This window comes from Dama dama, chromosome 33 (assembly GCF_033118175.1).
Source record: "Dama dama isolate Ldn47 chromosome 33, ASM3311817v1, whole genome shotgun sequence".
NCBI classification, from domain to species: domain Eukaryota; kingdom Metazoa; phylum Chordata; class Mammalia; order Artiodactyla; family Cervidae; genus Dama; species Dama dama.
The window spans coordinates 72,260,083-72,285,546 of record NC_083713.1 but is presented as its reverse complement, the minus strand read 5'-3'; the positions used below and the strand labels follow the sequence as shown (position 1 = coordinate 72,285,546).

General features: G+C 39.8%; 1 protein-coding gene and 2 non-coding genes across 9 annotated transcripts in view; 1 reads left to right on the top strand and 2 right to left on the bottom strand.

Annotated features, from left to right (window-relative positions):
* EPB41L5 (erythrocyte membrane protein band 4.1 like 5) overlaps positions 1–25,464 on the bottom strand; it is a 155,654-nt gene that overhangs the window by 39,142 nt on the left and 91,048 nt on the right. For 6 of the 7 annotated variants that reach the window (XM_061135566.1, XM_061135569.1, XM_061135567.1 and 3 more), the window contains exons 17-18: positions 7,783–7,946; positions 3,292–3,389 (exon numbers count right to left, since the gene is read on the bottom strand). In XM_061135566.1, coding sequence (XP_060991549.1) covers positions 3,292–3,389; positions 7,783–7,946 — 262 coding nt within the window. The remainder of the gene's footprint in view (positions 1–3,291; positions 3,390–7,782; positions 7,947–25,464) is intronic. The other variant, XM_061135568.1, reaches the window with a different exon arrangement.
* On the top strand, positions 1,249–1,340 carry LOC133051346 (small nucleolar RNA SNORD116). The gene has a single exon (XR_009691845.1). It is a non-coding gene; the product is annotated as a small nucleolar RNA SNORD116 (small nucleolar RNA).
* Positions 9,316–9,453, bottom strand: LOC133051389 (U4 spliceosomal RNA). The gene has a single exon (XR_009691872.1). It is a non-coding gene; the product is annotated as a U4 spliceosomal RNA (small nuclear RNA).

The window sequence follows — 25,464 nt, the reverse complement described above, 5'->3', positions numbered from 1 at the left end:
CTGTAACTAAAAGATCCCATATGCTACAACTAAGATCCAGCACCATCAAACAAACAGATGTAAGAAAACACATGAATTAACTTGAGAACTAAAACGTTGCTGCTCTAACGGTAAACAAGGGATGCTGCAGCCATCAAGCCAACACATTTCAGCCACTGGACAGTGAGCCCTGAGGCAACTCAGGATGGAGACAAACGACCCACCCACTGAAGCCCACACAGTGGTCAGCCTCTGCAGCCACCCTGATGGTGCTTCTGAGGAAACTCACGACACTGGCCCTGGACAGCCGAAGTGCGTATCATAGGAATGACTGCAGTGAGCCCAGACTCACATCTTCCCATACACAGTAAACCAGGGCTTCCCTGGCCTGCAATGCAGGAGACCCAGCTTTGATCCCTGGGTTGGGAAGATTCCCCTGGAGAAGGGGATGGTAACCCACTCCAATATTCTTGCCTGGAGAATTCCATGGGCAGAGGAGCCTGGCAGGCTACAGTCTATGGGGTCAACGGACTGGTTCAAAATTGGGAAAGGAGTACGTCAAGGCTGAGCATAGTCACCCTGCTTATTTAACTCATATGCAGAGTACATCATGTGAAATGTTGGGCTGTATGACTCACAAGCTGGAATCAAGATTGCCGGGATCATATCAACAACCTCAGATATGCAGATGATACCACTCTAATGGCAGAAAGAAAGAGAAACTAAAGAGCCTCTTGATGAGGGTGAAAGAGGAGAGTGAAAAACCTGACTTAAAACTCAACGTTGAAAAAACGAAGATCATGGCATCCAGTCCTATCACTTCATGCCAAATAGGTGGGGAAAAGTGTAAACAGTGACAGATTTTATTTTCTTGGGCTCCAAAATCACTATGGATGTTAACTGCAGCCACAACTTTAAAAGATGCTTGCTCCCTGGAAGAAAAGGTATGACAAGCCTAGACAGCATATTAAAAAGCAGAGATATCACTTTGCCAACAAAGGTGTACACAGTCAAAGCTATGGTTTTTACAGTAGTCACGTATGGATGTAAGAGTTGGACCCTAAAGAAGGCTGACTGCTGAAGAATTGATGCTTTCAAATTGGGTGATGGAGAAGACTCCTGACAGTCCCTTGGACTGCAAGGAGATCAAACCAGTTAATCCTAGGGGAAATCAACCCTGAATACTATTGGAAGGACTGATGATGAAGACGAAGTCCAATACGCTGGCCACTTGATGTGAAGAGCTGAGTCACTAAAGAAGATCCTGAGGGATTGATGACGACTCCCTCTCATGCATTCCTTGGAAATCTGAACAAAATGAGTGAGAACTCACTACCGTCTCCTCATCGAAACTGAGGTCCAAAATAAACATTAAAAATATAATTAAAAAAAAAAAAAAAAAGAAGATCCTGAGGGCAAGAGGAGAAGGGGGCGACAGAGGATGAGATGGTTGGATGGCGTCACCGACTCAATGGACACGGGTTTGAGTGAGCTCCATGAGACAGGGAAGAGCAGGGAAGACTGGTGTGCTGCAGTTCATGGGGCGGCAAAGAGTTAAACACAACTTAAGAGACTGAGCATCAATCCATAGGAAAGTACTAAATTCCTTAATGTGAGATAGCTGGTTTTCTTTTATTAACACTAATCTTTTGATGATCATGACCAGGTCTTTGTTGCAAAAACTCCTATGAATCCGGGCTCATCCTCTCCTCTTTGAAGCAGTATCTCAGGGTTATTTGAGATACTGTCTCCCAAGCTTGAAGTCCTAATAAAGTCTGTCAAATAACATGTAACTCTCAACTTTTAGGCTGTGCTTTATTTTTCTTCAGTTGACAAACTTGTACACAGCACTAGTTGAAGCATTGAGGTAGGGTAGTCTGACATCTCTTATTTGTCAGTACAACACTGAATTCTTTCTTTTTATTTCTGCCTGGCATAGAGTAAGCCCTCACCAAATATTAGCTATTATCTTCCTAGTTACATAAGCCCCAAACACTTCTTCATGGCCCACCATCCTTCACCTAACCCTCTCTCATATTCCCTTTCCTATCTTAAACCCACACTTGTACTTATTTTTCCAAGGTTTCATAACTAATCTAACAGATCCTCTGGTCCAGAGGTTCAGCTAAGTTACAGCAAAATGTGCAGTGAATGTTGCTAAAAAACAAGCAGCCGCTCAATGAATTTCCTGTGCAACAATTACGCTTCAACTCCCTGTCAGGATTTACTGGGCCTCAATCTTCAGGTTCACTCCAGGCCTCCACTAAATTTTTGTCAAACTGTCAACTACCTAAGCTTTCATTGAAAGCTTTCAGTTAACCCTCTGACTTTGACCCTGCATTCCCCTACCTTACAAAGACAGTAGAAAAACTGACAATGTGAAGGAAAGAAACCATATAATTGAGAATTACTGAGGGGTCAAAAATGGAAAGGCTTTCTGAAATTGAATCAGCTTCTAAAAGACATTTTAATGAAAAATGTAATAGGATGAAAAAAAAAAAGACACATTCTAAAGGACAGTTATAACAATGACTATGAAGGAAAGAAGTCACTCTGTGCTCCATACTGGTCTCTGAAGAAGTCCAGCTAATTATCCAAGGATGAAAGAGAACTGCAAGTCAGATGTTCCTTTTTCCTCTTTAAAATCAAGCCAAAACAAAATTCATTCAGCAGGTCTTTGTTATCTATTGCCTAGATATAGGAAAAAAAATAAATAAAAGGCTGTCTCTAGATTATTACCTAAAATTCACTCTTCCGTTATTGGGGACAATTATTTTTATCCTATTCCCACTTTAGTTACTGCTATAAGTTATTTAATGTAGAAATAATAAAAAATTTTAATTACAGTCAAATAGTTAACTGAGGTTTAATTGGTTTAACTGGTATGTCACCCCACCACATGCCTAAAGACTTCAAGAGGACAGGATGGTGAAGGGTATGAGGGATGATGCTTTAGCATCTCATGCTCGCTTATTACAGAGCAGTTCCCTTCCAAACAAATCCGTTTACAATTTAAAAGGCTTTCAATTAATTTTTTCAACTAAATCAAGATTCACTGAACAGAATTAGAGAAGGGATGGGCTGAATCTAAAGAAAAAACATGAAATGACCTTATAATTCTTAACACTGCTGTCCAAGTTTCCTCCTAAATATCCACAAATTTCACCTTTTTAAATTATATAACAAGTTTTAAGAGTTCAACACAGATAGACTTCCCAGTGAAAGAAAAGAAAAAATATTAGCTTTGGATGGAAAAGATTTCTGGGAAGTCTGGGGCTGTATGACAGGCATGCGAAAGAGAACTCAGAATACCTGGTTGTTAATGTTAACATCCACGTTGGGGTGAGGAGTCGGCACAGGACTGTTTTCCATTTCAAGGTGTTTGAGCTTCTCTGAGGCATCTATGAATGCTGCAAAAAAAAAAAAGGAAAACAGCCACTTAGTCTGCCATGCTGTCACGGCTTGTAAATGTAGAGACTCGGGCTTTCCTCACCGCCTCCCCTCAATACCAGTTACCACCAATAAAAGGTAATAATCCAGATCACCTTGGACCAGACATTCTTTCTATAAGCAGGAAACTCACCATTAATTTGAGTAAGAGTTAACCTGAACAGGAACATTTCCTGTATCTGCTCTGCTCCTAAAATGCCACTGGATGCAGACTCTCCGTGGCATGAGGGGTTAAGAAAGTTCACCAGCTACGCGACTCACAGAAAAGGCACAGAGCAGCGGGGACACCACCCTTCCTTCCAAAGTGCGACCCAAGCTCCTCCTGCAACCTTACACCCAGCCGTTCTCCTCCTCTTCCTGACCACACGGGGCCTAAAACTACACCGATGAAGAGCACCCATCCATTCACTCACTGACTCAACCTATCACATACTGGTGCCATCAGTCAGGCGTGATGCAGGACAAGCATCTTCTCTTCACTACCTGCAACCAGGCTGCACAATACATTACAAGTCAAAGCCTCCAACCACTGAAAAGAAGATACATTAAATACAATGAATTCTATCTCGACTAACAACTGGTAGTTGTTCTTATTGTGCAGGAATCAATTTGGTAGGAATTTGAATTTATACACTGTCCACATAACCGAAAAAGCTACTGAATGCCTAATAATTTCTAAGCAATCAAGGAGAAGAAAGGAGGGAAAAATATGAAGTCATTTCCTCTCAAAGAGATCTTCTAAAGTGTTCATCAATTAACTCTAAAAAATCTGCCCGTTGGCTACACATTAGAATCAGATTGGGAACTTTTAAGAAATACTGATTCCCAGAGCTGACCCTAGAATAATAATACCAGATTTCTGAAGGTAGTTTTCTGGCACTAGTAGTTTTTATTTATTTTATTAATTTATTTAATTGAAGGCTAATTATTTTACAATAGTGGCTTTTGCCCTACGTTGACAGGAATCAGCCATGGGTGTGCGTGTGTCCCCCACCCTGAACCCCCCAGGCTCCTCCCCATCCCATCCCTCAGGGTCGTCCCAGTGTAAAGCTCTGAGTAGCACTTGTAGTTTCTAAAACCCTCGAGGTGACTTTAATGTACAATCAAAACTGAGAATCACTAATTCAACGTTAATCTCAAAATCTTCCGTACTCATTTTCTTACTTAATGGCCACCTCCTGTTTTTCTTATGCTCCAGATGACTGAACACCGCATTTTAACACGATGCTGCTGGCCCACAACACTTCAGCTTATGCTGTTAACTTAATACCACTGGCTTGTGGTGGCGAGGGGGAGCTGGTTAAAATAAAACTTGTTCTGCTATTCCTGTTTGGCTGAGAAATATCCTGAGACTGTAGGATAAATGCTTTTCTTTTTAAGTTACTATTTATTAACTATTTACCTAAGTCAATCAGGGTTTGAACATCATAACCAAAAGAAAATATAGAATAAATTGGACACCAAGATTCACATCTTGGTATAAAACCTTAATTCTTAATATCAAAATGCTCTAGTTTCACTGATTGACACTGAGCAAATGTGTTGAGTCTCAACTGGGTAAGTCTTACTAATGAAACCTCTATATGATTCAAGAATTTCTTCTGTCCTAACTTCCAACAGTATTTAAGCTCTGCTTGAATAGTTTCTGTAATGGGGGGCCCACTCACTGTAAGATATCTATTTCTGATATATGGCAAGAACAGTTTAAAAGATTCCTCCCTAAACTCATTTCAATTTGACTTTGCTGTATTTTCAAACCACTGATCCAAGATTCACTAAGAAGGTGACATAAATTCCCTGATATAAAAGGCTTCTGAATATTTGAAGTTACGTCTCATTTGGTCTTGTCATTTCTAAGCATCCTTAGTTTGTTCTACCAAACTCCTCAAAACCAATATAATCTCCTAGAAAGTATGCACTAAATAAAGGTCGCTTGTTCACACAACACTACTGCAGTGCTGGAGGAATTTTAAACACTCTTCAAACCCAGACAACTGCTGCTGCTGTTCCGTCGCTCGGTCGTGTCTGACTCTCTGCGACCCCACGCCTGCAGCACAGCAGGCGTCCCGGTCCCTCACCATCTTCCGGAGCTTGCTCAAACTCACGCTCATTCAGTCAGTGTTGCCATCGAGCCATCTCATCCTCTACTGTCCCCTTCTCCTCCTGCCTTCAATCTTTCCCAGCATCAGAGTCTTTTCTAAGGAGTTGACTCTTTGCATCAGGTGGCCAAAGTGTTAGAGCTTCAGCTTCAGCATCAGTCCTTCCAATGAACAGTCAGGATTGATTTCCTTTAGGATTGACTGATTTGATCTCCCTGCAGTCCTAGGGACTCTCCAGAGTCTTCTCCAACACCACAGCTCAAAAGCATCAATTTTCTGGTGCTCAGTCTTCTTTATGGTCCAACTCTTGCGTCTATACATGACTACCGGAAAATTCATGGCTTTGACTAGACAGACGTTTGTCGGCAAAGTAATGTCTCAGTTTTTTAATATGCTATCTCAGTTTGTCATGGCTTTTCTTCCAAATTAATTAAATTAAAATTTTAATTTAAGCAACTTTTAATACATACAATGGACAGATAAAATGAAAATAGAATCAATGTTGCCATTCTATAAAAGAGACTTTTTATTTTAATCTGGAAAATACTTCACATTAAGCTAGTCTTGCTTCTGGCTAAATCTAAATACCGATGGCCTCTATCTGTTACATATCACAACTTTCTAGTGACAAAGAGTGACTATTTCTAACAAGAGACAGAGTCCAGAGCAAGGCTGTGAAAACTGGAAAATAACCAAAAGCAACTGCTGCAAAAAAAAGTACATGAGGAATACTGGCATTCCTTGGAGATACTGTGGGTTCAGCTCGGGATCACCACAGTGAACTGAGTAATGTGAATTGCCTGGTTTCCCAGTGCATGTAAATTATGTTTGTACTATATTGCAGTCTACCTATTAAACATGCAAGAGCACTGTGTTTAAAAAAATAATGTGCATACTTCAGTTAAAAAATACTTTATTGCTAAAAAATGCTACCCATTATCTGACAATGTAGGGTTGCCACAAACTGTCATTTTGCAAAAAAGCACAATATTTGCAAAGTATAATAAAACAAGGAGCTCTGAGTAATAGATATGTTTTCTTAACCCGATAACTATTACCTTTAAAAAGTCAAATTAGAACATCATTCTGAAATTATGAATAAATCAAAGCTAATTTATGTTTCCTGGACCTGACTCAGAATAACAATTTAAATATGGTAGATGTCAATAAAAACATAACATATAACATGCCAGAACATTTGTTTAACAGTGCATTTGTAGTGGTTACTTCAGGAACAAAAGAACAGATTTTTAAAATCAACTGAAAGTGAAAGTGAAGTCGCTCAGATGTGTCTGACTCTTTGTGACCCTATGGACTGTAGCCCACCAGGCTCCTCCATCCACGGGATTCTCTAGGCAAGAATACTGGAGTGGGTTGCCACTTCCTTCTCCAGGGGATCTTCCTGACCCAGGGATCGAAGCCAGGTCTCCTGCACTGCAGGCAGACGCTTTAACCTCCGGGCCACCAGGGAAGCCCACCCCCAGCAGTAACTCAGCATGTTCTATGAACCAGAAGCACTGTGACAGTTTTCATCACGTCTTTCTAAATTACTAAGTCCTATTGCGGTATTCTACACTCTTCAGAGAGAACAGCATACTCATTGGCAATTTCCTATAAGTTGTTTAAAAGATGGTGCCTAATTTTAGAAAAAGAAATCAAAATTGCCAAGAGCCATGTAAACATAAGCTGCTTTTAAATGATCACAGTTACACTGAAATTCAACAGAAAGCTCTTGTTTAAAGACAGTTATGTTTCAATATCAAACCAAACTCACAAATAGAAATATATGAAATTTATTATTTCCTTTTAACCTTTTAAAAAGTTAAGGAGAGCAGCATTCTTTCTTGATTATTTATTTTTGTGGGTCTGGGCAACAACAGCTCTCATTAATAACAAAATATTTCCTATGCGCTAATGGAATGTCCAAACATTTGTTCAGTCCTGTGCCCTAGGTCATCTCTAAGGAAACATTTTTCTCTTAATTTTCATTCAAGAAACAAAAAGCAAATTTGAAAATTCAAAAATGTTTAATGACTTATAAATGACACGTATGTTTAATGGTATCAATTATGTGATCTTAAACATTTCAATGCACTCTTAAGCCAAAAAGGCAAGAAGGCATAACTATTCTACATTAAAATTTTAAATTCAACTACTGCTGCATAAAATATTCTTGAAGTGACTGACAAACAGTTCATTTCAAAATATGTAGACTAGATTAATGACACTGACATCACACAGAACGTTCACTTACTCCTGCGCTCACCTTCAGGTCCCTCTAACCCAGCCTGCCTGGTGGCTGTGCTCACTTCACCTGGGGCTGGGGAGGTGTCCATGGTGTCAGCCGCCCCAGCTAACTCATCAATGGTTGTTTCCAGTAAGTCTGGACTATCTAGCAAATCAGTCTTCAGAGGGAAGCTGTAAAGGTAACAGAAAACATACTTAAACCAAGACATTTATCATGAAAAGAATTTTAAAATACTAATAAAAATCTGTTGGAAAAAAATTTATTTAAGAAAAAAAATTCATATAAAAGTTCATATGCCAAATGGTTTATTCATCTGTCAAAACCTTTGGGCAGATTCTCTTCCATCCAAGATGGATGTTCCCTGATGGGAACCAAGGGTCAACTCATTCTCACATTCCTATAAAGGCTGCCTCCCAAATAAGCCCATGTTTGTTCATTGCTCCCAAGAGAGACATGATGCATCCCCATTGTTGTGAGGTTTCGTCCTCCTCAAAGCCATGAGCATATGTGTTTAATAAACTGCTGTCAGGGCTGGGCATTGTATGTTGGGCCATCTAACAGTATTTAGGGTACAGGATCCCTCCCTTACCAAAAGGGTGCATGGGTGTGGAGAAGAACAGCTGAGAGTGGGTGTGGGGCTTCGTTTTTGTTGTTCAGTCGCCAAGCTGTGTCCAACTCTTTTGCAATCCCATGGGCTGTAGGCTGCCAGGTTCCTCTATCCATGGGATTTCCCAGGCAAGAATACTAAGTGGGTTTTCTCGGGGGTTTTTTTAGTGAGGGGCAAAATATTCTAAAGTAAAATTGTAATAAAGGTTGCACTTTCTATGAAACTGCTAAAAACACTGAATTGTTGGCTGTGAATGGGTAAACAATGTGAATTATATCTTAAAAAAAGAAGAAAAACAACAGGAATTCATGACCAAAAGACCAGCACTAAAAAAATATTAAAGGAAGACATACAGGCAGAAGTAAAATGAACAATATATTATAGGGTCTAAAACATACATAGAAGAAAAATGTTTGAAAAAATGACAGTAAAAAGGCTGGGAGAGCAGAAATAGAAGCATGCTCCTGTGAAGTTGTTATACTACACATGAAACAGTATAATATTCTTTGAAAGTTGACTGATAAATGCTAAAGTAACCATGAAAGTAAAAAAAAAAAAAAAACAGTTATAGCTAAGGAATAAGAAAAGGACATAAATGAAATTTTTAAAAAATGAAAAAAGAAGATGGAAACAAGAAACATATGGGACAAACAGAAAACAAACAGAAGGATGACAGGCTCAATCATATCAATAATCATATTAACAGGAAACAGTATAAACATACCATTAAAAAAAAATCAATCCCTGCAGAGACAATCAAAAATTGCCAATGTCGGGACTTCCCTAGTGGTCCAGTGGCTGACTCTGAGTTCCCAAGGCAGGGTAGCTGGGCTCAACCCCGGATCAGGGACCTAAGATGCCACATGCCCCAACTAAGATCCCACATGCCCATTAAAGAGCCAACATGCTTCAACTAAAACCCAGTATAGTCAATAATTCGATACTTTAAAAAAATTGCCAATGTCAACTCTATTTCAAGTCATCACAGCAGAGGATTGGGAAAAGTTTCCAATTAACAGTAACTGTGCCTCAGATAAACCTCACTGACTGTACTGCCACTGTGCAAAGATGAAACATACCAACTTTCAAATGCAGAGACTATCAGTTAAAATTTAAAAAGCAAAACCCAGTTATGTGGTGCCTACATGAAACAATTTAACTATGAAGAAACAAATGAACAAAGATAAAAAATAAAAGGACAGAAAAAGATATGCTATGCTAACACTAGTCAGAGCTACAGTGAACGTATTGATATCAAAGTAGAGTTAAGAGCAAAGAACAGTACTTAAAATGAAGATGATCATTTCATAAGGATAAAGGGATCATTTAATCAAGAGAACATAAAAATCCTAAATATTTATTAACTTAATGGTGGCATTTTTAAATGCATGAAGCCAAAACCGAAAGAACTTCAAGGAGGAACAAATCAATTATGGTTGGAGATTTCAACACCCTTCTTTCAATAAGTGATAGAACAGAAAAACAGCAAGGATAACAGTGGACGTGAACATCACTAACCACCAACTTTACTTGATTGACATTTAGAAAATACTCTACCCAAAACATCAAAACACATGTTGTTCTCAAGGGCATACAGAATCATCACTAAGATAGGTCATATTCTGGGCCATAAAACAAGAGTTAATAAATTCAAAAGGACTCAAATCATACAAAGTATGTATGTTCTTTAACCAGAACATAAAAAAATTACAAATCAAAACAGAAAGTTCCTTGGAAAAGTGCCAAATATTTGGAAACTATATAATGTACTTCTAAATAACCACTGGATCAAAAAAGATATGAAAAGGAAAATTAGAAAAGAATTTAAAACTAATGAAAGCAAAAGCACAACACATCTATATTTGTAGGATTCCACTAATAATTAGAGGAATATTTATAATATTAAACATCTACATTAGAACAAAGTTTTCAAATCAATGACCTCAGTTTATACCTTGATAAATTAGAAAAAGAGCATATTAAATGCAAAGGAAGAGGAAGGCAGGAAATAATAAAGATTAAAGAAAAATAATAGAGAAAATGAATTAAAGTGAGAACTAGTTCTTTGAGCTCAATGTAATTAATAATTTGTAGCTAGACTGATAAAAAGAAAAATGAGAATATGTATATACAATATCAAGAATGGGAAGAGTGAAATCACTACAGACACTACAAACATTAACAAGGTATAAGGGAATATTATGAACTGCATGCCAATAAATTAAACAACTTAGATGATATGCAAAAATTCCTCAGAAGCCACAAACCACCAGAGCTCACTCCAGGAAAACAGAAAATCTGAATAGATGCAGAAAAGTATAGAAATTAACTGGTAATTAAAAATCTTCTCACAAAGAGAAGCTTGGACCCAGGGAACCTCCTGAAAAATTCTATCAAATATTTAAAAGAAGAAATAATTCTAACCATCAACAAACTATCTTACAAACAGAGGAAAGGCAGCGTTCTCCAAGTCATTCTATGAGCCCATTACTGCCCTGACAGAGGAGCAATACCAAACACACAACAAGAAATCAAGCAAGAAATAAAAAATCAAGCATGAACAACTGGGACTTTTCGCAGGAATGCAAAGTTGGCTTAACATTACAAAATCAATTAATGTAATATTACATATTAACAGAAACAAACCACATGATCATCTCAATAGATACACAAAAAGCATTTGACAATATCCAACAACACTAATGGTGAAACTCTCAACAAACTAAGGATAGGAACATCTTCAATCTGATAAAGGAAATATACCAAAAAACCCCACAAAACCAACAGCTAACATTACATTGGGGCTTCCCTGGTGGCTCAGATGGTAAAGAATCTACCTGCAATGTGGGAGACCTGGGTTCGATCTCTGGGTTGGGAAGATCCCTGGATGAGGGCGTGACAACCCACTCCAGTATTCCTGCTTGGAGAGCTCCGTGGACAGAGAAGCCTGGTGGGCTACAGTCCATGGGGTCACAACCAAGCACAGCACAGCACAACATTACACTGAATGATGAACGACCAAATCATTTATCCTGTAAGTCAGAAACAAGACAAGGATTCCACTCTTACCACTTCTATTCAAGAGTACACAGGTTTTAAAAGGTGCAGTATGAAAAAAAGGCAGAGTAAATTAAGGGCCCAAACTAGAAAGAAAGAGATACAAAGAGGATTTTATGTGCAGATGACAGAATTTTATATGTAGAAGTCAATGGAATTCACAAAATGCTCCTGGAAAGTAATAAACAAGTTGAGCAAGGGGGCAGGACACAAGATCAACATGCAAAATTCAATTATGTCTATACACTAGCAATGAACAATAGAAAACTGAGATGAAAATAATTCTGTTCACAACAGCATCAAAAGAATAAAAATAGGAATAAATTTAATAAAGGATATGCAGAGCTTGGGCTTCCCACATGGCGCCTGTGATAAAGAGCCCTCGTGCCAATGCAGGAAATACAAGAGACTTGGGTTCAATCCCTGGGTAGGGAAGATCCCCTGGAGGACTGCATGGCAACCCACTCCAGTATTCTTGCCTGGAGAACTCCATAGACAGAGGAACCTGGCAGGCTATAGTCCATAAGGTTGAAAAAGTTGGACATGACTGAAGTGATTGAGCACGCATGCAGAGTTTATACACTTAAAACTATAATAAATAAACGGTATCTAAATAAACAGAAAGACACTTTATGCTCATGAATTAGATGGAAAAAACATGCGAAAATTCAGGAGCTAGAACAGGCAAGTGCATTCTGGAAAAGAAGAAAGTTGGAGGACACATACTGCAACTTGCTATAAAAACACAGTAATTAAGACAGTGTGGTACTGGCACAAAAATAGGTATGTAGGGGGTTCCCTGGTTTCCTGGGCTCAGTGGTGAAGAATCCTCCTGCCAACACAGGAGACATGGGTTTGATCCCTGGTCTGAGAAGATCCCACATGTCACAGAGCAACTCAGCCCCTGCGCCACAACTATTGAGCCTGTGTTCTAGAGCCCGAGAACCACAACTAGTGGGCCCATGTACTCAACTACTGAAGCCCATGTGCCCTAGAACCCATGCTCCACAACAAGAGAAGCCGCCATAATGAGAAGCCCAAGCACCATAGTAAAGAAGAGCCCCTGCTCACCACAACTAGTGAAAGCCTGGGCAGCAATGAAGACCCAGCAGAGCCAAAAATATTTTTTAAAAAAATTTTTAAATAGATACACAAATCAACAGAATGAAATTGAGAGTTTAGAATTCATTATATTTGTGGTTGATTTCTGCCAATACAAATCAATGGATAAAAGAACAGGCATTCAACAACTGGTGTCAAGACAACTAAAAATACATGCAAAAACATGAATTTAGACTCTTACCTCACAAGACACAAAAGTTAGACCAATATGGATAACATACTGAAATATTAAGAGCTGAAACTATAAATATCTGAAAAAAACACAGGAGGAAAAGATCTTTGTGAATTGGGGTTGGCAAAATGTTCTTTGATATGACACCAAAGGTGCCACCCATAAAAACAAAAACATGGGAAGTTGAACTTCATCACCATGTAATGCCTGAGCTTCAAAAAAACAGTCTTGACTGAAATGAAGAGAGAAGTCACAGATGAAGAGAAAAATTGTGCAAATCATGTATCTCATAAGGAACTGCTATCCAACATATACAAAGAACTCTTAATATCAAAAAGATAAATAATTCATATAAAAATGACCAAAAGGTTCAAATAGACATTTCTGCAAAGACAATCGATTAACAGCTGACAAGCACATGAAAAGATACTCAACATCAGTAACCCTCTGGAAAATGCAAATCAAACAAGGAAATGCCACTATTCACTCTCTTAAATAGCTGCAATCAAAAAGATAGAAAATAACAAATGTTGGCTAGGATGTGAAGACCTGGAACATTCAAGCATTTCCTCTCTGAAAAATCGTTTGTCAATTTCTTGAAAAGTTAAAATATAAATTCACCATACAACCCAGCAATTTTCTGACAGGAGTCTATTCAAGAGAAATGACATTTTATGTCCACATTAAGATATGTACAGGAATGCTTATAACATTATTCACAGCCAAAACATGGAAACAATGCAAATTTCCAACAACTGGGGAATGTATAAACAAAACACCGTGTATCCATAAAATGCATTACTAATCCACAACTGAAAGTAGCACAGTAGAATACATGGATAAATCTGAAAAACATTATTCTAGGAAAAAACCAGACATAAAACCTTGTATACTGTATCATTTCATTCATACAAAATGTCTAGTTAAGTAAAATTTATAAAGACTGAACTTTTTTTTTTAACTCTTTTTTTTTAAATTATTATTTTTTTTTTTATTAGTTGGAGGCTAATTACTTCACAACATTTCAGTGGGTTTTGTCATACATTGATATGAATCAGTCATAGATTTACACGTATTCCCCATCCCGATGCCCCCTCCCACCTCCCTCTCCACCCGATTCCTCTGGGTCTTCCCAGTGCACCAGGCCCGAGCACTTGTCTCATGCATCCCACCTGGGCTGGTGATCTGTTTCACCATAGATAATATACATGCTGTTCTTTCGAAACATCCCACCCTCACCTTCTCCCACAGAGTTCAAAAGTCTGTTCTGTATTTCTGTGTCTCTTTTTCTGTTTTGTATATAGGGTTATCGTTACCATCTTTCTAAATTCCATATATATGTGTTAGTATGCTGTACTGTTCTTTATCTTTCTGGCTTACTTCACTCTGTATAATGGGCTCCAGTTTCATCCATCTCATTAGGACTGGTTCAAATAAATTCTTTTTAATGGCTGAGTAATATTCCATGGTGTATATGTACCACAGCTTCCTTATCCATTCATCTGCTGATGGGCATCTAAGTTGCTTCCATGTCCTGGCTATTATAAACAGTGCTGCGATGAACATTGGGGTGCACGTGTCTCTTTCAGATCTGGTTTCCTCAGTGTGTATGCCCAGAAGTGGGATTGCTGGGTCATATGGCAGTTCTATTTCCAGTTTTTTAAGAAATCTCCACACTGTTTTCCATAGCGACTGTACTAGTTTGCATTCCCACCAACAGTGTAAGAGGGTTCCCTTTTCTCCACACCCTCTCCAGCATTTATTGCTTGTAGACTTTTGGATAGCAGCCATCCTGACTGGCGTGTAATGGTACCTCATTGTGGTTTTGATTTGCATTTCTCTAATAATGAGTGATGTTGAGCATCTTTTCATGTGTTTGTTAGCCATCTGTATGTCTTCTTTGGAGAAATGTCTGTTTAGTTCTTTGGCCCATTTTTTGATTGGGTCATTTATTTTTCTGGAATTGAGCTGCAGGAGTTGCTTGTATATTTTTGAGATTAATCCTTTGTCTGTTTCTTCATTTGCTATTATTTTCTCCCAATCTGAGGGCTGTCTTTTCACCTTACTTATAGTTTCCTTTGTAGTACAAAAGCTTTTAAGTTTCATTAGGTCCCATTTGTTTAGTTTTGCTTTTATTTCCAATATTCTGGGAGGTGGGTCATAGAGGATCTTGCTGTGATTTATGTCGGAGAGTGTTTTGCCTATGTTCTCCTCTAGGAGTTTTATAGTTTCTGGTCTTACATTTAGATCTTTAATCCATTTTGAGTTTATTTTTGTGTATGGTGTGAGAAAGTGTTCTAGTTTCATTCTTTTACAAGTGGTTGACCAGTTTTCCCAGCACCACTTGTTGAAGAGGTTGAAAGACTGAACTTTTGGAGATCATGAAAATGTTCTAAAACTAGACTGTAGTGATTGTACAATATTATACATTTCTAAAAATCATGGACTTGTACATTTACCATAAATGAACTTTTAAATTTTATTATTTTTATTTTTTGGCTATGCTGGGTCTGCGGTTGCTCTCGAGCTTTCTCTAATCGCAGAAAGTGAGGGTCACTCTCAGCTGAGGTACGTGGGCTCCTCATTGCGGCAGCGTATGTTGCGGAGCGCAGGCTCTACCACACTCAGGCTTGAACAGTTGCAGTTCACGGGCTCTAAGGCACAGGCTCAACAGTTGTGGTGCATGGGCTTAGTAGCCTCACAGCACGTGGAACCTTCGAGGACCAGAAATCAAACTTGTGTTTCCTGCATTGGCAGGCAGGTCCTTAATCACTGGACCACCAGGGAAGTTCTAATAAATGAATTTTATAATGTGCACAAATATTTTTGACTATGTAAAAACCTTAGTCAAACTTAGGATTTCAAAACTAATCTAGTTCAACTTGAAATAACAAAGTTGCAGGATACAAGATCAATATACAAAAATCAACTATGTATCTGTATCCAGGAAATGAACAACAGGAAAATGAAATACGAAAACAATTCCAGGACTTCTCTGGCAGTCCAGCAGTTAAGACTCCACTGCAAGGGGTGCAGGTTCAATTCCTGGTCAGGGAACTAAGATCCTGCATGCTATGAAGTACAGTCAAACAGTAAAAAAAAAAAAAAAAATGAAAAAGAAAAAATCATCCAGAAACACAAGTATCCTAACAGTTATGTTTTTTATAATTTTATTTATTTGGCCGTGCCGGGTCTTCGCTGCTGGGCAAGCTTTTCTCTAACTACGGTGAGCGGGGGCCACCCTCTAGCTAGTGCACAGGCTTCTCACTGTGGTGGCTTCTCTTACTGTGGGGCGTGGGCTCTCGGGCGAGCGGGCTTCGGTAGCTGCGGTTCCTGGGCTCTAGAGCACAGGCTCAGCCTTGTGGAACACGGGCTTAGTTGCTCCACGGCATGTGGGATCCTCCCAGACCAGGGATCGAATCCGTGTCTCCTGCACTGGAAGGTGGATTCTTTACCAGTGAGCCATCACAGAAGCCCTCTAACAGTTCTTTAAAAAACAAGATTTTCAATTTATCTGCTGTGGCAAAGTTCCAAGGTCGATGTAGACATTTTATTTTGTTGCCCTAATACTGAGTGAGGCTGAAGGAAACAAACTGCCACTGCTGCATGCTTTCCTAGAGGAATGAAGGCCGTGCTTTAATCAGCCTGGGTCTGGGACACAATGAGAAAAAAAAAAACTTCAAAAATTGATGAGAGATAATGAGAACAAAGACAGCTTCTTTGCAAGTCAAGACCTCTGTGTCCCAACCCTATCTCTGCAACCACTTGGCTGTATAGTTTCAAACAACTTCCTTCACTGTGGTCATCAATGTGCGTTCTACAGAGCCCAAAGGAGTTCAGACTCAAATGAGCTACACAGAAAGTGGTGAAGATGGTAGAATTTTGGTTTTCCCCTGGTAACTTTTTTATGAGATTTTATTTGGAATTCCCAGATAAATTTAATTAGAAGGGTTTCTCAGTTAAAACTCACTTGGAAACCATGGGAGAAAAGGTACTTCAGGCACTTTTCATCTTCAACACTTATAACAATCTATTAATGTAAAACCATCTATTCAGCTCATTTTCAGTTCTTTTTGTACTGCTCCAATGGTTATCCTTCCTAAATGTGAACCAGTGCAACTTGGGTTTTTAAAAAAGGTTAACAACATCAAAAGAAGAGATGATGGTGGTAACGAGGAAGAGATGAAACAAAAATGACAGAATACAGGAGTTTGTTGAAGCCGACTAATGAGAATGACTGATAAGAACGTTGTGGTTCACCATATGTTGTACCTATATATAATCTTGAAATTTTCATAATAAATTCTTAAAAATACGGATACAAACATTTTTGGACAAAAGAATGTGAGAACTGGTAGTTCACTTCCTGTGGTCCTAAGATGGACATATGATAGAAATGTTTTATTTTAACTACACACATATGTCTTAGCCTGTTCAAACTACTTTAACAGAAATACCAGAGACTGGGTAGCTTATTAACAACAGAACTTTATTTCTCCCAGTTCTAGTGTCTGCCAAGTCTTACCAGCAGAAACAGTACAGGGTGAGGGCCCTCTTTTTAGTTCAGAGACTGTCTGTTTGCTGCATCCTCATGTGGCAGAAAGAAATGAAGGAGCTCTCTGGGGTCTCTTTTACAAGGGCACTAATCCCATTCACCAGGGCTTAAATCCTCCTTCATGAAATAACTTCCCAAAGGTCTTACTTCTAAACACCATCACACTGGGGACTAGATCTCAGCATATGAATTTTGGAGGGACACAAATGCTCAGTCCATTCTACTCAAAAATAAGATTAAAAGCTTCATGAATCAGAAATGAAATAGATATTCCTATCTAAAAGAATGTTGAATTACCCTGGAATTTCTGAAGAACAATGGTTTAAAAGTACGCATGTTATGGGTTAAACTGTGCCCCACCCCAAATTCATATGCAGAAGTCCTCAGGTCCATGACCTTGGATTGGGATTTTACTCGGAAATAGGAGAGTTGTGGGTATACATTACTTAGGTCAAGATAAGATCATACTCAAGTCAAGTGGGCCTTAGGAAGCATGACTATGAGCAAAGCTAGTGGAGGTGATGGAATTCCAGTTGAGATATTTCAAATCCTAAAAGGTGATGCTGTAAAAGTGCTGCACTCAATATGCCAGCAAATTTGGAAAACTCAGCAGTGGCCGCAGGACTGGGGAAGGTCAGGTTTCATTTTAACCCCAAAGAAAAGCACGCCCAAAGAATGTTCAAACTACCACACAATTGCACTCATCTCACACACTAGTAAAGTAATGCTCAAAATTCTCCAAGACAGGCTTCAACAGTACATGAACCATAAACTTCCAGATGTTCCAACTGGATTTAGAAAAAGCAGAGGAACCAGAGATCAAATTGCCAACATCCGCTGGATCATCGAAAAAGGGAGTTCCATAAAAACATCTACTTCTGCTTTATTGACTATGCCAAAGCCTATGACTGTGTGGATCACAATAAACTATGGAAAATTCTGAAAGAGATGAGAATACCAGACCACCTTATCTGTGTCCTGAGAAATCCATATATAGGTCAAGAAGCAACAGTTAGAACTGGTCATGGAACAAGAGACTGGTTCCATATTGGGCAAGGAGGACCTCAAGGCTCTATGTTGTAACCCTGCTTATTTAACTTATATACAGAGTTCAGTTCAATCGTTCAGTCATGTCGACTCTACAATCCCATGGACTGCAGCACGCCAGGCCTCCCTGTCCATCACCAACTCCCGGAGTTTACTCAAACTCATGTCCATTGAGTCAGTGATGCCATCCAACCATCTCATCCTCTGTCGTCCCCTTATCCTCCTGCCTTCAATCTTTCCCAGCATCAGGGTCTTTTCAAATGAGTCAGCTCTTCATATCAGGTGGCCAAAGTATTGGCGTTTCAACCTCATATATACAGAGTATTTCATGTGAAATGCCAGGCTGATGAAGCACAAGTTGGAATCAAGACTGCTGGGGAAAACATCAATAACCTCAGATACGCAGATGACACCACCCTTATGGCAGTAAGCGAAGAACTAAAGAGCCTCCTGATTAAAGTGAAAGAGGAGAGTGAAAAAGTTAGCTTAAAACTCAACATTCAGAAAACCAAGATCATGGCATCAGGTCCCATAACTTCATGGCAAATAGATGGGGAAACAATGAAAACAGTGCCAGACTATTTTCGGGGGCTCCAAAATCACTACAGATGGTGACTGTAGACATGAAATTAAAAAACACTTGTTGCTTGGAAGAAAAGCTATGATCAAACTAGACAGCATATTAAAAAGCACAGACATTACTTTGCCAACAAAGGTCCATCTAGTCAAAGCTATGGTTTTTCCAGGAGTCATGTACGGATCTGAGAGTTGGACTATAAAGAAAGCTGAGTGCTGAGAATTGATGCTTTTGAACTGTGGTGTTGGAGAAGACTCTTTAGAGTCCCTTGGATGGCAAGGAGATCCAACCAGTCCATCCTAAAGGAAATCAGTCCTGAATATTCATTGGAAGGACTGATGGTGAAGCTGAAAACGCCAATCCTTTGGCCACCTGCTGTGAAGAACCGACTCATTTGAAAAGACCCTGATGCCGGGAAAGATTGAAGGCAGGAGGAGAAGGGGACAACAGAGGATGAGATGGTTGGATGGCATCACTGACTCAATGGACATGAGTTTGAGCAAGCTCTGGGAGTTGGTGATGGACAGGGAAGCCTGGTGTGCTGGTCCATGGGGTCGCAGAGAGTCAGACACGACTGAGAGACTGAACTGAACTGAAATGATACTGGAGGGGAGGGCAGGCACTTAATGCACCATGACTGACATCCTTCAGCTCAGCCCATTTGAAAAGACACCCTTATAAAGGGACAAGTATGGACACAGATATACACCCAAGAAGGCCATGTGATGATGAAGGCAGAGACAAGGTGGTACTTCTGCAATCCGCCAGCAAACCACCAGCAAACAGGGAAGAGGGTGGAACAGATCTTCTCACCATTCTCAGAAGGAAGCATCCAGCCTACACCTTCATCTCTTGAACTTCTGGCTTCTAGAATCATGAGAAAATTCTGTGGTCACCTAGTTATAACAGCAGTCCTAGGAAACTTAATACATGTCACATTCCAAAGATTTGAGCAGATCTTACTAAAAAAGAGTCTGAGCAGATTGCACTATCCACACCATAAAAGAAAAGATAAGACATCCAAAGGGACATTCTGCAAGGGCAGGACACCAGGGCAGAGAAAAAGTCACATGAAGTAAATGGAGGCTCTGAAAGAACCTGTGAAAGCAGAGGATTCTATTTTACTTCAAGAGGGAAAGGGGATCACTAAGCTTAGCAATCTAAGACTATGACCCAACCAGCAACGCTGAAGAAGCTGAAGTTGAACCACAGTTCTATGAAGACCTACAAGACCTTCTAGAACTAACACCCAAAAAAGATGTCCTTTTCATTATAGGTAACTGGAATGCAAAAGGAAGAAGTCAAGAAACACCTGGAGTAACAGGCAAATTTGGCCTTCGAGTACAGAATGAAGCAGGGCAAAGGTTAATAGAGCTCTGCCAAGAGAATGCACTGGTCATAGCAAATGCCCTCTTCCAACAACACAAGAAAAGACTCTACACATGGACATCACCAGATGGTCGACACCAAAATCAGATTGATTATATTCTTTGCAGCCAAAGATGGAGAAGCTCTATACAGTCAGCAAAAATAAGACCGGGAGCTGACTGTGGCTCAGATTATGAACTCCTTATTGCCAAATTCAGATGGAAATGGAAGAAAGTGGAGAAAACGACTAGACCATTCAGGTGTGACCCTAAATCAAATCCCTTATGACTATACAGTGGAAGTGAGAAATATATTTAAGGGACTAGATCTGATAGACAGAGTGCCTGATGAACTATGGATGGAGGTTCGTGACATTGTATAGGAATCAAAATCATCCCCAAGAAAAAGAAATTCAAAAAAGCAAAATGGCTGTCTGAGGAGGCCTTACAAATAGCTGTGAAAAGGGAAGTGAAAAGCAAAGGAGAAAAGGAAAGATATGCCCATTTGCAGAGTTCCAAAGAATAGCAAGGAGAGATAAGAAAGCTTTCCTCAGTGATCCATGCAAAGAAACAGAGGAAGACAATAGAATGGGAAGACTACAGATCTCTTCAAGAAAATAAGAGATACCAAGGGAACATCTTATGCAAAGATGGGCTCAATAAAGGACAGAAATGGTAGGGAACTAATAGAAGCAGAAGATATTAAGAAGAGGTGGCAAGAATCCACAGAAGAACTATACAAAAAAGATCTTCACAACACAGATAATCACGATGGTGTGATCACTCACCTAGAGCCAGACATCCTGGAATGTGAAGTCAAGTGGGCCTTAGAAAGCACCACTACGAACAAAGCTAGTGGAGGTGATGGAATTCCAGTTGAGCTATTTCAAATCCTGAAAGATGATGCTGTGAAAGTGCTGCACTCAATATGCCAGCAAATTTGGAAATCTCAGCAGTAGCCACAGGACTGGAACAGGTCAGTTTTCATTCCAATCCCAAAGAAAGGCAATGCCAAAGAATGCTCAAACTACCACACAATTACACTCATCTCACATGCTAGTAAAGTAATGCTTAAAATTCTCCAAGCCAGGCTTCAGCAATACATGAACTGTGAACTTCCAGATGTTCAAGCTGGTTTTAGAAAAGGCAGAGGAACCAGAGATCAAATTGCCAACATCTGCTGGATCATCAAAAAAGCAAGAGAGTTCCAGAAAAACATCTATTTCTGCTTTACTGACTACGCCAAAGCCTTTGTGTGGATCACAATAAACTGTGGAAAATTCTGAAAGAGATGGGAATACCAGACCACCTGACCTGCCTCTTGAGAAACCTGTATGCAGGTCAGGAAGCAACAGTTAGAACTGGACATGGAACAACAGACTGGTTCCAAATAGGAAAAGGAGTACGTCAAGGCTGTACATTGCCACCATGCTTATTTAACTTATATGCAGAGTACATCATGAGAAACGCTGGGCTGGAAGAAGCACAAGCTGGAATCAAGGTTGCTGGGAGAAATATCAATAACCTCAGATATGCAGATAACACCACCCTTATGGGAAGATCGCCACAACTTTTGAACCTGCAAATGGTAACTAGAGAAAGGCCATGTGCTGCAACAAAGACCCAGCACAGCAGGGAAAAAATAATTCTGTGTAACAAATACATTACATATAAGATTATCCTTGATTGTTGGAGATAAAGGGCTTCCCTTGAAGCTCAGAGGTAAAGGATCCGCCTGCCAATGCAGGAGATGTGGGTGTGATCCCTGGGTCAGGGAAGATCCCTTGAAGAAGGAAATGGCAACACACTCTAGGATTCTTGCCTAGAAATCCCATGGCAGAGGAGTCTGCAGGCCATAGTCCATGGAGTCCCAAGAGTTGGACACACCTTAGTGACCACACTACCACCATGCAGAAAGAAGTATTAATGGATATGGTACTGTAACGTCTGTGTTGTGCTCCTCAGTTATTTCAGTTTAGAAAAACTCAGTGTCAGCAAATAGGCAAAATATTAACCGGTAGAAAATTTAGGGGGAAGGGCATATAACTATTCCATTCACTATTCTTTCAACTTTTCTGTGGGCTTGAGCACTTCCAAAATAAAAACTTAGGAGAAAAGAAAAAATGTATGCTTCCCTTGTGCCACATGTGAGTCCAGTTTGAAGCATATTCACTGGAACTCTACCTATGAGACAGGTGTCTCAGGGTAAGATGACCCAAGCGGAAGAAGTGTATGCAGAGTCAAGAGCCAAAGCCAGCAATACGGGAGACAGAGTGTGGCAAACAGTGAGTAGGAAGAAAACTGCCTCTTCGGGGAAGTGATGGCTGGGTGCTGCGAGGGCCGCGGAGGAAACACTCAAGTGTGGCAGGCAAGGCCAGTGGTTATGTTCATGCCACAACAACTGGCTGGATCACGGCAGCATCACACACATGAGACCCTGCTCCTTTTCTCTTTCCTCTTCCTCAACCCTGAAAGCACGCACCACCAAAAGTGAGAGAATGTGAAGATTAAAAGAACAAACCCCCACTACTGTATGTATGGGCAAAGGAGAAACCTTTTAGATTAGAACTGAACTTTCTGTAACTTAAAAGTATACTTCAGTTATTGAAAATAAGATAGTCTTTGTATGTACAAATGATGGGCTAGAAAGGGAAGAGAGGAGTTGACTTTGGAAAAACAGGTAAACACAGTAATTAAAATCACACAAATAAAGCAGAGGATTCAGTCCTTTCCAGACGCAACAGTGATAAACTCCCAGTGGTGAACTGGTGCTGGAGCCGGAAGGAACTCAGGGAGCTGAGAGGGAAAACAAGCACTGGGGTCAGAAACCCAACTCCTCGGAGGAAACAAAAGACCTGTGACAGCTCCTGGGAGGCCGAGAACAAGAGTCAGATTCACCTCAGAGTCAGGGAACTGGACCTTCTGGACAGCAACAGAGGTGAAAAAGCTCTAATCCAGTTTCAAATGAACAGAAAGTACCTACCTGCGACAAAGGGAAGAATTAGAAGTATCTTTGCAAACGACAATCAAACCTCTGTATGCTCACTCAGGACTGAAGGCAGTTTCCCTGAAAGATCCTATTGTAAGACTTCTTCGGAGCTGAGGACATAAACAGTGGCTGACTTTATTTTTCTGGGCTCCAAAATCACTGCAGATGGTGACTGCAGCCATGAAATTAAAAGGCGCTTACTCCTTGGAAGTAAAGTTATGACCAACCTAGATAGCATATTGAAAAGCAGAGACATTACTTTGTCAACAAAAGTCCGTCTAGTCAAGGCTATGGTTTTTCCAGTGGTCATGTATGGATGTGAGAGTTGGACTATAAAGAAAGCTGAGCGCCGAAGAATTGATGCTTTTGAACTGTGGTGTTGGAGAAGACTCTTGGAGACTTGAAGACTCCAAGGAGAAGACTCCCTGGACTGCAGGGAGATCCAACCAGTCCATCCTAAAGGAGATCAGTCCTAGGTGTTCACTGGAAGGACTGATGTTGAAACTGAAACTCCAGTACTTTGGGTCAGGCTGTGGCAATTTCAGAAGTGCCTTAGAGGAGAGGGTGAGCATGGAAAGAAGGGGGCGAGGTGGGGGGGGAACACAACACTGAAAGAAAACAAGGCAAGTCTATGAGCTTACAGACAAAGCCTCCAAAGCAAGTTAAGAAATGTGATACTGAGACAGACAAACAGAGGGACCCGAGAAGTAGGAGCAGTTATAGCTGAGGAAGTTGAAAGGATAACACGATCTAAAAGAGGGTTTAAAGTAAGTATATTAAATGTGCTGAAACACAGAAAGCAAGGACAGAATCGGTAAAACAAGGAAGGAGCTTATAAAACTTGAACAGTAGATTCTGAGAAATGAGAAATTAAATGAGTCATTCAACATTCAATAGACGGGACACAGCAGACTAAACAGAGTTAAAGAATTACTGAATTAAAAGATAAAAATGAAGAAAGCCACCAAGAAGGCACTAGATAAAAAGGCATGGTAAATATGAAGCAGGAAAGAGAGACGAACATAGACTGAAAGTTGCAACATACATTTAATAGACATTTTAGAGAGGAAAAGAGGTAACAAAAGAGGGGCAATATTAGAGGAGATAGGACTATAAACTTTTCAAAAGGCATTCATGGGGATTACGTGCTGCACACTGAACATGCAAGATTCACTCCTGCTTTCTCATAAAACCACTCGAAAATGACAGTGTAAGGTCATAAAATCACATTCACTCATAACAAACAAAAAAAGGGCACGGGAGGGGAGAGAACAGTTTGCAGGTGGTGGAGCAGATGGACAAGTGTTCACTGATTAGAAAGACTGAAGAAAGGCAAACCCTCTCCAGGAGGAGGGAAAGCCGAGAAAAAAGCCAAGTCACCCCACAGAACTCAGGAACAGTTGTAAATATTTTCTCCCGTACCACAGGATGCTTTTCACTTTCCTGATGACATCCTTTGAGATACGAAAGTTTTCATGTTTGATGAATTTCAATTTATCTATTTTTTGTTTTGTCACATGTGCTTTTGGTATCACATCTAAAACACCATTGCTGAGTCCACGGTCACAAAGATTTGGTCCCATGTTTTCCTCTAGGATTTTTATAGTTCTAGCTATTAACTTTAGGCTTCTGATCCACTTGGAGTTCACTGTCTATATGACGTGAGGTAGGGGTCCAATTTCATTCCTTTGTATGTGGATATCCAGTTATCCTAGCACTATAATGAATTTTTAAAAAACTAGTGTTGACATAATTGGAAAGCCATCTGGAAATGAATAAAACAGACTCATTATTCACACTTAGTAATGAGGCAATTCTAAGTGGATCTGAGATTCAAATATACATTTTAAGAAAATGAAAGCAAAAAAGTGCTAGAAACAAAAACGGCTGAATTCTAAAATGTGGCAGGGGGGAAAACTTTCCTATTAAAATCCAGAAACTACCGAAGAAAAAGAGACAGATTTGTTTATATAAAAATTTAAAACTTACTAAAAGCAAAATAAAAAGACAAATGACAAATTGAAAATGTACTTGCAATTAATATTACATGAGTTAGTTACTGATATCATGTGTGTGTGTGCAAGCACGCATGCTCGACTCTTTGCAACCCCATGGACTGTAGCCTGCCAGGCTCCTCTGACCATGAAATTTTCCAGGCAAGAATACTGAAGCGGGTTGCCATTTCCCACATCAAA